The sequence below is a fragment of the Gadus chalcogrammus genome, chromosome 21 (assembly GCF_026213295.1).
Source record: "Gadus chalcogrammus isolate NIFS_2021 chromosome 21, NIFS_Gcha_1.0, whole genome shotgun sequence".
In the NCBI taxonomy this organism is placed as follows: domain Eukaryota; kingdom Metazoa; phylum Chordata; class Actinopteri; order Gadiformes; family Gadidae; genus Gadus; species Gadus chalcogrammus.
The window spans coordinates 14,412,681-14,425,916 of record NC_079432.1 but is presented as its reverse complement, the minus strand read 5'-3'; the positions used below and the strand labels follow the sequence as shown (position 1 = coordinate 14,425,916).

General features: G+C 46.0%; 1 protein-coding gene across 5 annotated transcripts in view; it reads left to right on the top strand.

Moving 5' to 3' along the window:
- Positions 1-5,543: 5,543 nt before the first annotated feature.
- ryr3 (ryanodine receptor 3) overlaps positions 5,544-13,236 on the top strand; it is a 111,309-nt gene continuing 103,616 nt past the window's right edge. For all 5 annotated transcript variants that reach the window (XM_056581342.1, XM_056581341.1, XM_056581339.1 and 2 more), the window contains exon 1: positions 5,544-5,708. In XM_056581342.1, the coding sequence (XP_056437317.1) occupies positions 5,661-5,708 (48 nt within the window). In that variant the 5' untranslated portion in view covers positions 5,544-5,660. The remainder of the gene's footprint in view (positions 5,709-13,236) is intronic.

The window sequence follows — 13,236 nt, the reverse complement described above, 5'->3', positions numbered from 1 at the left end:
AATCACAAAGAAAACAAGACCTGACAGCAATGAGCATGGCTAGACATCTGAGAGGCTTTCAGAGCAGAAACATCAAGATCCAATCTCGCGTAAGAAATACAATTTTTCAAGGAAAAGCAAGCACATTTATATGCATGGCTGGATTAAATGCAGGAATGCTTGTTTGCTAACGCAAGAACTGAGCTCAAAACCATAAACATGGATTGTTGAATAATTTTTGGAAAAATGAAATGCCGAAATTAGCAATAGAAGTGTCTACAACAATGGTGTATTTTTAAATGTAGTGATTAAAATGTGGTTACTAGTATTAGTAAAGATTAAGATAGTGACAAAAACCTACATCCCTATAATATTTAACTCCATACCATTTTATTTCGATTTTAATTTTATTCTTATTTATTTTATTCTTATTTAGTAAAGTGAAAAATGGTAACCAGAAAAGCAATTGTACTGATGTTTTTTACCTGCGGTGTATCCAAAAGGAAGGCTTGCTCCGTCTTGGCCGAGGTGTGCAACAATGATCGGATTCAGGTTGTGCTCAATTTGCTTCCTCCCAGGGTACGTTTTTGTATTGGAATTCCCCTGAACATCCTTGATTCGGTCCGTGACTGTGCTGTCGCTCTCTGAACTCTCATTCATCAGAGGTCTGACATCGTCTGACACTGGGCTTGTTCCCTCTTGCTGAACTCGGAGACGGAGAGCAATGGCCGGGCCCAGGGGTGCATAGACAGGAGGAGAACAGAATAGGAAGTATATCTTCAAGGTTTCTAGACAAACTCTTGGGCGATGCAGCCAGGATTTCAGTGAGAGTCGTTTGATTCCAGGGAATGTTCTTTGGCCACACTGATGATGAGTTTTTGTCACAGGATCGCTTGTTGGCTGATGGGTAGAGTTCACTCTTCTCACTGATAACGCCATCCAGTGCAGAGAGCATGTCAACAGGTGGGTGTTCATGGCTGTGGTTCCTCTGTAAACCTACCTGGGGCTGCCGCAAGCTGCCATCACTTAGCTCCTGCTGGTGTCCATAGCAGGTTCTTCTCTGGTTTGGGGCTGTTGATGGGGCCTCAAAGCGAATAACGGATTCATCCAGAGTAGGGGACAGAGCCAGCCTCTTTCTGGCCCCACCGCGCTCCACTCCGATCCAGTCGACGCTGGCGGGACTCACCCTGCCAATCACCACCTCCATCTCCAGCTCCTCGTCTTCTCTCACCGCCGCTGCTGCAGAATATTGGACCCCAACCGGAGAGCGCAGGACCGAGTGGTCCCCCTGGGCACCTATTGGTCCACAGGTGAGCTCACCGCACGTGGACGTCTCATTGTCGTAATCTGAGAGGTCCGAGTCCATCGGGTCATCAAGTTTTCCTTTCAAAGCAGAAGCCTTTCTGGGGGGGCCCTGTGTGTGGAGAAGTTCCTCAGAAGCTTGAGTGACCCCTGTGGAGGTCGAGAGGCGGGTGGTGAGTGACTCGAGCTGTGCCGCCGGGCTGTTTTCCTCCTGAAACCCTTTCTCCTCCTCCAACACGGAGGGGACCCTCTGCTCTGTCTCCCCCGGGGCACTTCTTCCTTCTTAATCTGGGAGTAGGAGAGGCAACCGGTGGCCCGTTTGAGTCCTCCATCCCAGACTGCTTGGCCCCTGGCTTTCAGTGGCGGTGGGGCGTACTGGACCCCAACGCCTCCCATCATTCTCCCCTTCTTATATCTGGGGGTCCAGATTTTCTGAGAGCTCTGCGAGACTCACCGGTCCCGCGGGTAACTCTCATGTTGCCGTTTGAGGAGGGTTCCCTGACAGTCGCCCATGGATCGATCAGTGAACGCATACTGGTACGGTCAACCAGCACGGCTCAGTTGCAGTGTTCATGTTTTTCCCCTCACACCTCAAGGCTCCTTTTAACATTTCAGAGCCCCTCCCCACCACTGCACTGTGTGAGGTTTGTTCTTCCCTCTTTTAGATAACCGTTGAAAGCATAACATTGAAAGTGGTGAGGGGTCTCAGAAAAGGGGAGGCACTGAGGATGAAAGAGATGTGCACAGAGCCCACAGAGCTACCTGTAGCGCATGGTGGGAATGTCTTTCCCCCCGGTGAAATGCATAAAAGGAAGAAAATAAACCTGTGTTCTTCCAAACTTCTTCAGTTATTGTGTTTTCTCTTGGGTTGTTTATTATGCGGTTTGTGTGTCATAAAAATGAGTCGCCTTAGTAAAGCACGTCAACACACTACACACGTAAGCGCGTAAAAAATGCAAAATGCACAGTTAGATAACCCCTTTCATAATATCTACACAATATATATATATTTTTTCTTTTCAATATAGCTGAAAACCTTTTCTTATTGGATATGTACATTTGAAATACATTATCTGTGTCATATATTCTTGAACATCCACATATATTTTCAATAACTCAATTAATCCAGGGACTGAATTAAACTATGAAATTCAGGGGGGTCTCTAAGCATACTTTCTTTGTTCACATAGACCATAGACTACATAGATGACGTGCCATACACGTTAAAGAAAAACAAGCCGCAACATTTTTGCAGGAATTCTATATTCAGAATGAGATAATCCTAAACACCATTATTCACCAACCAGCACAGCCTATCTATGTATATTACTTTCTACATTTACTTACAACCAATACCACAACCAATAGTAGGCTATTCTTGAGTCATTTAACAATATATTGCCAGTGTATTGCCACCAAGAATTGTAATCAAGAAATACAACTCAAATGGCATGCAGCCGCGTAGGGTTGGGTTTGAGTGACAAATGACAATTGCAGAAGGCTTCATCCTGGGCAACTTTGTACAATCCACTATAAGGGTGCATAATACACATACTGTATATACTATATTGTGACCCAACGACATGCATATTTTAACCCTCATAGGGTGTTCGTGTTTTTGTTACACAGGAGGTGCTGCTGGGTCTGGTGGACCCATTGCCTTTTAATTCAACATACTCAAGCTTTTTTTTTTAAATACTCACCAGATGGTTACTTCATCCCAATCGCAAGTAATATAAACAAAGCATATGTTAAATTTGTTCACTTTACCTTTGTTAAATCACATTTATGAATAGAGGTGCCACTCGTTTTTGTTTCTTTTTGTATTAAAATGCAACAAAATAAGGAAATGCCTCATAAAACAGGCATGACTGGGAAATAATCAACATCATTAGAAATTGAAACATACTCAATAACATCTGTCTGAACAACACAAACAAAGCCTTTGAACACGGCCATTATACGTATATCAGACTATACCACACATGAGGGGCAGAGTCTCACTGTGTGTGTATTGCATATGTGTTTTTTGCACTGGTTGCATGTATATTGTGTTTTTCTGTCCATCATGGGTCCACACACTTCACAGCGTTTCTTTTTGGCTGACGGGCTGGTCCTACATCTGGCTGCTTGCGGGTTGGTCCTGGGGCTGGCTGCTTGCGGGTTGTTCCTGGGGCTGGCTGCTTGCGGGTTGTTCCTCGGGCTGGCTGCTTGCGGGTTGTTCCTGGAGCTGGCTGCTTGTGGGGTGGTCCTGGTCCTGGCTGCTTGCGGGTTGGTCTTGGGGCTGGCTGCTTGCGGGTTGTTCCTGGGGCTGGCTGCTTGCGGGTTGGTCCTGGGGCTGGCTGCTCGCGGGTTGGTCCTGGGGTTGGCTGCTTGCGGGTTGTTCCTGGAGCTGGCTGCTTGTGGGGTGGTCCTGGTCCTGGCTGCTTGCGGGTTGGTCTTGGGGCTGGCTGCTTGCGGGTTGTTCCTGGGGCTGGCTGCTTGCGGGTTGGTCCTGGGGCTGGCTGCTCGCGGGTTGGTCCTGGGGTTGGCTGCTCGCAGGCTTGTCCTGGCTGCTGAAGGGCTAGTCCTGAGGCTCTTTTACGTTTCGGAGCTGGCTGATGCTCATCCTCCTCTTCAAACTCGGTGTCAGACTCTGAAATGTTATCCTCACTTTCCGAAACTATTTCCTCTGCATCACCATCAAAACCCTCTGTCTCTTCAAATATCAACTGTAAGGCAGTCTGAACAGAGAATCGCTTTGCCATCTTGATCAGTTGTGGTATGGAACCACGCTGACAGAGCTTTTTTATAGTGTCAGGTCCCCAAGCTTGATGGTGTTGGGTGCTCCAATTTTGCAACCTTGTGCGGGAACAGTGGGTGCACACTGTGGGTGCTCACACCAAGGGCCCCATTCACCTGCTTTACTCTTTCCCCCTCTCTCTTTCCCCCCCCTCTCACATACACACACACACACACACACACACACACACACACACACACACACACACACACACACACACACACACACACACACACACACACACACACACACACACACACACAGAGAGGAAGAAGGGAAAATTAGGGTGCACAGAAGCTATGATTTCCACACTTAAACTAGCTCCGGGTCCACTGGACCCGAACACCCTGTGTGTAATATAAATGTGATGGGGGGGTATACAGGGGGGGGGGGTCATTGAAAATGTTTTCTGATTCATGTTCCTCACAGAAAATGAGCCAAAGCCAATGAATCTTAGTTAAAAAATAAAAAAAAACTGAAAAACTGAAAACGGGTCCCACAGACCCGAACACCTTATAAGGGTTAAAATATCTAATATATATTTGACATCCCATTTGAAAAGCTTAATTTAACAAAGTCTTCCTGGTGAATCTCTAGGGGGGCCCTCACCCCGTTTGGGGAGGGGGGGTTGGCCCCCTATAATTAGATTATCCAGGAAATGCCGCTTCACTGAAAGTATTAAGTACACGAGCGTACCTTCTCATGTCCACTGGAGGTCAGTATAGTCAGCTATATACCAGGTTCCAGGTCCCACCTGTTCACCGATAAAGTCTTGGCCGTTATATTGAGCGTGGTAACTGCTGATGGACTGGACCGTTGATTTATGGATGAAGAAAGTGATATAAAATAATACCCTAATTATTGGACATCAGTTGTACAGCCGAATTTCCCTCTCTTTATTTAAATCAATGTCTTCTAGCGGACTGTTTTTTTGTTTCACACAATACTTATTCGTCGAAACTACCATAGCGACTGTGGAAACCTATTCAGAAAAACTGATAAATTGATAAAACAATTAAATCCGATTTCCCAACAATCGCATTTCTCCGCGCGAGCGTAATAAACGTGTTTGCGCTCGCGCGTGGGTGGCACGAAACAGAGAAAGGAAAGCACGGAAAGCAAGCGCGAGGGTGGCTTTCTCTCATACTTTATATTCAGCGCAGGGGCTGTATTCAAATTGTATCACCATATGAGTCATTCCCATCCCAACCCACCAAACTTGTTGAATCCCAATTTACAAAAACACCCCCAAATGGATAACACCAGGCGGTGTGTGTTGTGTTCCATCCCTAATCTGTGAGCATCCTTCAACCAGGCAGCCCGCATCCACACCCGCACGTCCTCCTCTTTATTCTTCACGCTTGTTCTTGAGGGCTGCCGAGTCCCTCCGCACTGCTACTGCGTTGGGGGTGCGTGCAGCGGGGAGGGTGTTGGCGCGAGCAAGCATCAGCGACTCAACGCGAGCGGTGGGCTTGACCGGTCTGCCCTACATGGCGGTGGATGAGCTCTATGCTAATATCAGCTTGTCAGGCACAGCGTCGCGTTTCTGCTACACAGTCAGTGGCTTTCAGAGTCTGAGCAGGCTCTATCCACAGCCATGGCTGAGGGCGGAGAAGGGGAAGATGAGATTCAGTTCTTGAGAACTGTAAGTACAAGTCATTTTTGTAAAGCCGCGGTTTGTAATTCGTTCAGAGTTTCACGGGGGTTAATTGCTGTCAATTGCCACACTCGTTGTAGGCTGCAATGCATCACCAGTTGCCTTTCCCCACACTCAAACAAGTGACTAAAAACCACCAAAAATAGTTACATTATTACAAATAAATGGTCGGTGATAGCGAGAGTATCGGTGTACTGTTTGATGAATCAATGCAATGTAACTTAACTTGTGGTAGTTTTGCAAGGGGAGACATGGCGTGGGGGTGATATGTCTGTCCAACAACATCATGTGGAATTCACTGGGTGTTTCATGTACAGGTGCATCGGTAAATTCCTTAAAATCTGCTCGGTGTGGTTCGTGCTATACTCTGCTTGGGATGAGATACTGCATCTTATCATGCAATTGAGCGGCATGACAATATATAACGCTTCTCCTGGATAATATTCGTATGCGCTAACGGCATAGCTATTTTTACTTCAATGAATTTGCAACGGGACAGGTTTGAATAAGTTCAGTTACCTCGGACGCTGCCCTCAGCAAATGACTATTTTAGTTGTTCTACGCTGAGGACTGGTTGCTAGTGGGTATGCAGAACACTGTATGCTTGTTATATATGATAGATTGTATGTTGGTGTGTTGGGAAATTTGTGGTCACAACAGTCTAGGCATATACACTGTATGTAGGCCTAATGAACAGTTTATATTTAGGGGAAAACAACTGTTTTATATTTGTTTATTAGTTAAAACGTATTTAAGAAATCTTGAAATGTTTAAATTCCGAAGATATCGTGGAATATTGCAGAGGCAAGCAGTTCTTTATCGGTCATTTGTATATGGAGGGCTTAGTTTTTGTGCCACTCAACAAACAAATACTGTCTACTGTAGCCTAGTGTGTCTGCGTTGGCTTGAACCTGGAACTACAGCAGTACTTTTAAACCGTATTCTATTAAGATAAATGTTTCAGCTCATGTCCCCACGACTTAAGCATTCAGAGGTGGACGCTGTGTGTCCGTCCTTTGGGTCTCTCTGGGACCAGGGCTCCAGAAGTGACGGGAGGGGCCCCTGTCTTTAAGGGCTCCCCCCGTGTTCAGCATGCCTATAATATGCTGACCCAGAAACACCGCTCAGATTCCACTCTCACCACGGCCTGTTGATGATCTGATGACAACAGCGATTTGAGACGCGGGCTTTCCCCTACAGAATACACAGCAATGTTATTTAAATGTGGCGTTGAGAGAAGCATGCCATCACTGCGGGCCACAGGTTGAAAGGGCTGGAAATAAAATGCAAAGCATGTTGTACCATGATGTCAGTTATAGCATGCAAAAGACGTCTAACGCTGTTAATTGTCATATCTCTGTAGTCATTTGTATTGATCAATTGTATTTTTATGAGTGATTTTATTCATTTGTTCTGAACGGTTTGTTGGAGGTAGAGGGAGGATAGTATTTGGTGGCAAGGTGTCAATGCTTATTGCATTGGAGAATGCCTGCATTGGAGCAAAGCTGTTTGACGGCACCGATGGCATCTCTCTGTTCACAAACCAGGTGAAATGAAGGGATTTGAAACCGACAATCAAGGGAAATTCCCAATGGGCTATAATCTGCCAAAAATGTAACATGAGCCTGAGAAGGTCTAGTAATTGATGTCATTACACCATCCTTAATGGCGGTGAAGGCGTTCTGATTACATTTCAGCCTCGTATGTGACGCATGGCTATTGTCAATGGCAAGAAAAATTGCAATAAAAAGCGACATTGAGGAATGATGTATGACGCCTCTATTGCTGGGTGACAACAGCTTCCCTAGAAATAATTTGCCCGACGCTAACACACACACACACACACACACACACACACACACACACACACACAATTGGAGCCTATGGATGCCACGCTGTATGATCGAAGTAACTGATGACTGGTCAAGTTGTCTGGTTCTGTGTCTCTGAGAAAGCCTTGGTGTTTCATGTTATCACTTTGGTTAGTTTACTTCTAACGATTTCACCAGAATGATCACGATCTTTGGCTCTGTGACTATAGTGAGCACACTTAGGTGTACAATAGTGTATATACTTCAAGCAATTCTCCTCAGTGTTTCACTTCCTGCCTTGCTGTTGGTATAGCAGAAGGAGTGAAGAAATACGGAAAAGTGATTCTACTCTCCGGATAGTGGGTATTCTGTTGAGCCAGACCTCTAGCAACATGCTACTTATTAGATCTTAGACCACCTGAAGGGCTGGTCCTGCAGGGGATCCAGGCGCCTCCACCGGTGTCCCGGGCTTATTTGGACTTCATGTTGTTCTAGAAGCCTGCCCGCTGCATACCAAGGCGCGGGCTTGAGGCCCGGTTAAATTTAGCTCTTTAAAAGCTGATGCTTCCACAGCGCATACGTCTCTACCACCACAGCCCACCCCCTGCACCCCCCCCCCCCCTCCCCATGTCGTGCGACCGCACCAGGGTCACTGTCTCAACCGGGCCACCACAGGCCCGGCACCGCTCGGGTGGCATTTTTATTAGGGATTAAGGGTATAAACCCAGAAGTGTAGAGCTCTGTCTTTGAGTAGCTCAATAAACGTTGCCGTTAGTGGCCAGTCAAATGTATGATGCAGCCACATGTAATTGTTAGCGAACAGTAAAGCTGTGAAGAAGTAAAGCTGTTCTGCTAGCACATGGATTGCATAATGGCTTACCTCTCTCAGATGTCAGAGGGGGTTAGGAAACCTACACAATCAAATAATCATGCACCTGTCTTGATTGATCCAGCTTTTTGCATGAGGTTAAATTGTTGGAAGCACGATGCAAGAGTTACTGTAAGAAGAATAACACATCAATATTTGCAGGTGCATTGACCAGATGCAGATAATAATGATGCACCTATTGTTAGAGGGTTAGGGTTAGCAAAGTTGTTAGCAGCTTAGTTGTTGGCAGCTAACAACTTTCAAAGGCGATTAACAAACATATTTAGTAGTGAGAGGAACAGTCAAACAACATTGTTTTTTGCTGAGTTCCCAATGTTGTGACTGGTTGCCCAAATAGCAGAGGCAGTATAGTGATAACATCCAGGGCTACTTTTGAAATATATGTTGATGACTTTTGCAGAGTTCAGAGGACCCTAATCGAACATGACAGATTCTCTACACATCTGTATTGTGCTCTACAGCCTCAGGTGAACCTCTCCATCCTCTTGATCTAAATGAAATGGGAAAGATTTCCTCATATCGATTGGGCTGGATGTCTTCTCTGGCCCCACTGCCCTCCCCGGGCCTCAGCCCTGAAGGATGCTATCTTTCATTTGATTTATTTGTGGATGTGCCTTCAGCATTAGTTGCAATATGCTGAACCACTGCGTTAGGCACAGAGATTCAACCCTTCAAATACACATGATATACAGCCTTTTTCACACACATTCTACTTTTTTTGGGGGGATTTCATGATCAAATGGTAGTTGGTTTATTGTTGTCCATAAGCCAAACAAGTGTGTGTTGCAAAAATGTAAATCTTACAAGGTTGTGGGAAAACCACTACATGGAGTTGAAGCACAATGGTTTTAAATGTAGCAACAGGAAATGTAATAACGCATTATGCCACCTGGTTCAAAAGCAGAAATGACAAGTTTATGATGATGATGATACAACATCAGATTAGTTTATTGCCTGTGCGACACAAACGTGATGCACAATGTTTTGCAAAAGAGACAATACTGCACATTCATATGGTGAGGAGTGTTGATGTGTGCCACCCCTTGTCTTATTCTGCTCTACCGGAGTATAGACAACCCTTCTCATTTAATTTGCAATTGATAAATTCTGGCAAGAGACATTTGAGCGACGTGTGTTCAATCCAATCCTGTGCTCACCCTAAAACCCATCACAGTCAGTGGGCTGTACTCTTTTGTCATCCTTCTTTTTACATTTTAATGGAAAGTAAAACAAATGAAGCATTTCTGCCACCTTGCTTAGAGAGAGCATGCTTTAATCCTCTTGGGTGGAATAGTATTTGAGTCCCACTGGGAGCTGTTACGCCAGGTGCCTCTTATCTTAAGTAATGCCTTCCTATTAATCACCAAAGGGCTGACACAGACACGGGCAGTTTGAGGTAATCCATTCTCATTGGAGGACCCTGCAGGAACAATCTGTTCACGACTGTAAAGGATTGTTTGCTTGTTTTGGGGGACAGGTCAGTGAGTCGTTTTCCATGAATGCAACATAAAAGATAAATTGAAGAGCGATTGGGTCTGGGATTATTTCTGACAAGGTAAAATGGCCGCGATGTCACTTTATTTGCAGCAAATGTCCTGTAAAGTGTTGTAAATGTGTTTTTGTTTTGTTGCCATAGCCATCCCCGAGCCTCCCAAGTACATCCCAGATACACCGTTTTCTGTTTGCTCCGCGCCTCCAGCCGTGACAGGCTCTGGATGGAAGGGGTATGGAGACAAATCCTCTCTCGCCCGCCCTCCACACCCACAGGGAGAGGTGCCTTTGAGGTGGTCTTACCATGAATCTGCAATGATACTGAACCCCCCTTAGGCTGTAGGTACGATTTGGGAGTTGTAAAATAGGAGAGCAGAAGAGAGCTAGGTCCCCTCACTCCCTCCTCCCTCCCTCTCCTTCCCTCTCTCCTCTCTCCCTCCCTCTCTCCTCCCTCACTCCCTCTCTCCTCCCTCTCTCCCACCCTCTCCCCTCTCTCCCTCCCTCTCTCCCCTCTCTCCTCCCGCCCTCTCCCCTCTCTCCCTCTCTCCTCACCCCCTCTCCCTCCCTCTCCCCTCTCTCCCTCTCTCCTCCCGCCCTCTCTCCTCCCTCACTCCCTCTCTCCTCCCTCACTCCCTCTCTCCTCCCTCACTCCCTCTCTCCTCCCTCACTCCCTCTCTACTCCCTCTCTCCCCCCTCTCTCCCTCCCTCCCTCTCTCCTCCCACCCTCTCCCCTCGCTCCCTCCCTCTCTCCCCCCTCTCTCCCTCCCTCCCTCGCTCCTCCCACCCTCTCCCCTCTCTCCCTCTCTCCTCCCGCCCTCTCTCCTCCCTCCCTCCCTTCGTCTCTCTGCCATTGAGAAGTGTTGCACTCACCCTCCTGTTGGAGCTAGTGATGGACCGGCAAGATCGATTGCCACAGCCAATGTGGGAGGAGATGCTCTGATTGGTCAGAATCTTGCAGGAGCGGACTTATATCTAAATAGTCTCATACAGAGGCAGGTGCAGTCAACCGAAATAGATATCCCCCCGCAATATTTCACTCACTAACAGCTGATGGATGGCCATAGCTTTTCTAACAAATCACGGTCTTAAATCTTTCCTACAGCACTTTTCTAAACTTTCTCTCTACCACGTCGCTTCTCAGCTCGCTGCTATTCCTCTGCCGGGGGGGGGAGTTAGGGATGGGGGTCGGCATAGCTCAGGAGAGTTAGAGCAGTTGTCTTGTAACCGAAAGGTTGGTAGTTCGATCCCCAGCTCCTCCTAGCTTGTGTTGAGTCTTGATGTGTCCCTGAGCAAGACACTTAACCCCAACTGCTCCTGACGAGCTGGCTGTCGCCTTGCATGGTTGACTCTGCCGTCGGTGTGTCAATGTGTGCATTAAACGATGTAAGTCGCTTTGGATAAAAGCGTCTGCTAAATGCCGCAATTGTAATCTGATGGATGGTGCTGGTTGGGGTAGTGGGATGGGTTGTGTGTGTGTGTGTGTGTGTGTGTGTGTGTGTGTGTGTGTGTGGACTGGGAGTGTGTGTGTTGGTTGGGTGATGGAATTGGATAGTGTTATGAAAGCACCGCTTCAGTCGCTCTGCTACCATAGTCTTCACTTCCACTTCTTAATACTGTCTGCCTGCCAATATCCTTCCAACCAACACGAATGCCCAACTGCACCGCATCACGCTGCCACTGTAACCCTGGGGGAGAGTACGCATTGATGTGCATCCCAGAGACCTTGTTTGAGTGCCACCACCAGTCACCACCCACAGACTCTCACGTGCCATGGCCACCTGAAGTTCAAGGATTGATCCGAGTTTCACTCAGCAGGCTAAGGTCAAGCAATCCAATTTCTTACAGCGACTTGAACCACTGCAGAATATATGTGTGTGTGTGTGCGTGTGGCATTCATTTCACTTACATCCTACATTTAAACACTGGTGTGGGAACCTTTTGTTCATGGTAACCTAAGATGATTTTCATTGTGTTTACAGAAACGCTTTATATCTGATGACTTCACATGCACATTGGCAATTTGGAGAAACAAATGTACACAAGCAGTCTGAAACCCATCCAATCATGCATGCAAAGGCATGCATGCAGATGATGATGTAGGAAGTATTGGCACAATGTTAAATGTCTTGTTATGGATCCCAGTCACAACATCGAGGGATTTCTATCTTGACAACTGTTTTGAGGAAATGGCAAGTGCCATGTGCTGGGACTTTAAATATCATTTTAGATGAGTTTTATATTTACTGCAAAAAACAAAACACAGACCACAGAATTGATTAAGTCATATTATTATGAATATATAATATTGCTTTATTTCACATACATAAAGGATTGCTCAGAATTACGGAGCAAATAAACACATATACATATATATACATATATTGATATAGACACATATATACATTTATATGTATGTGTGGATCTGGATAACTCTTACTCTTATGCGGTACAATTTACAACAGAGTACAAACAAAAGTCACCATCATCTTGTGACTTTTTGGTTGTATGGTCTGGATGGACACGGCTGTTGAATGTATGACCTCACACAGCTAAACAGATTAAAGATGCATTTTGTGTAATGATGTGACAACAAAAAAGCCTCTTGCCTCTTTTTGTTTTTAGAGTCACTTGGGTAATGGTATGGAATGTGTCACGCAGGCAGTCAAGCAAAGAGCTAAGCTGATGAACAAGTGCTATTTTAAGATGGCTATGAACTTATTTGCAAGTTGCTAGGCTTTGATTTTGGAATGATGATAGTCACACTTGCTGTTTTGTATGTCTGGGTGTCTGCCTTTCTTCTATTTCAAACTAGCTCTTTCACGTCCTTCGGCATTGATTAACTGTCACAACTGACCTACCCTAACAGTTATATCTCTGTTACTTCTCTGATTTCTTGCTCATGTCCGAACTCAGTGTCTCATGCTCTTGGTTTTGTGTCACACTCACATGGCACGACAGTATGTGTTCCCTGCAAATGGGGTAGGGTCTATCTCTGATTTCACTTGTGCAGCCTTTCCTTATAGTTTGGGGTCCGGGGTGCTAAACACATGAATTTCGATGCAACCAAGTAATGCTGGCTCAAGTTTTATGCAGGCGCCCACAGTCTATGGGCCACCGTTTAGCACATATACACTATCTACTCTGATCTCCCTAATCTCAGCTAAGCTTCATGAAAACCACCGCTCTAATCTCCATTTATCACCATGCCTGACATTTACTGGAAACACGAGCCCTCTCGCCCCACACCCTTGCGCTACTCTAGCAGCTATTTAGACTCCGCCGTGCGTCTTAGACCTGAGACAGTGTGAACAAGGCCAGGAGAAAG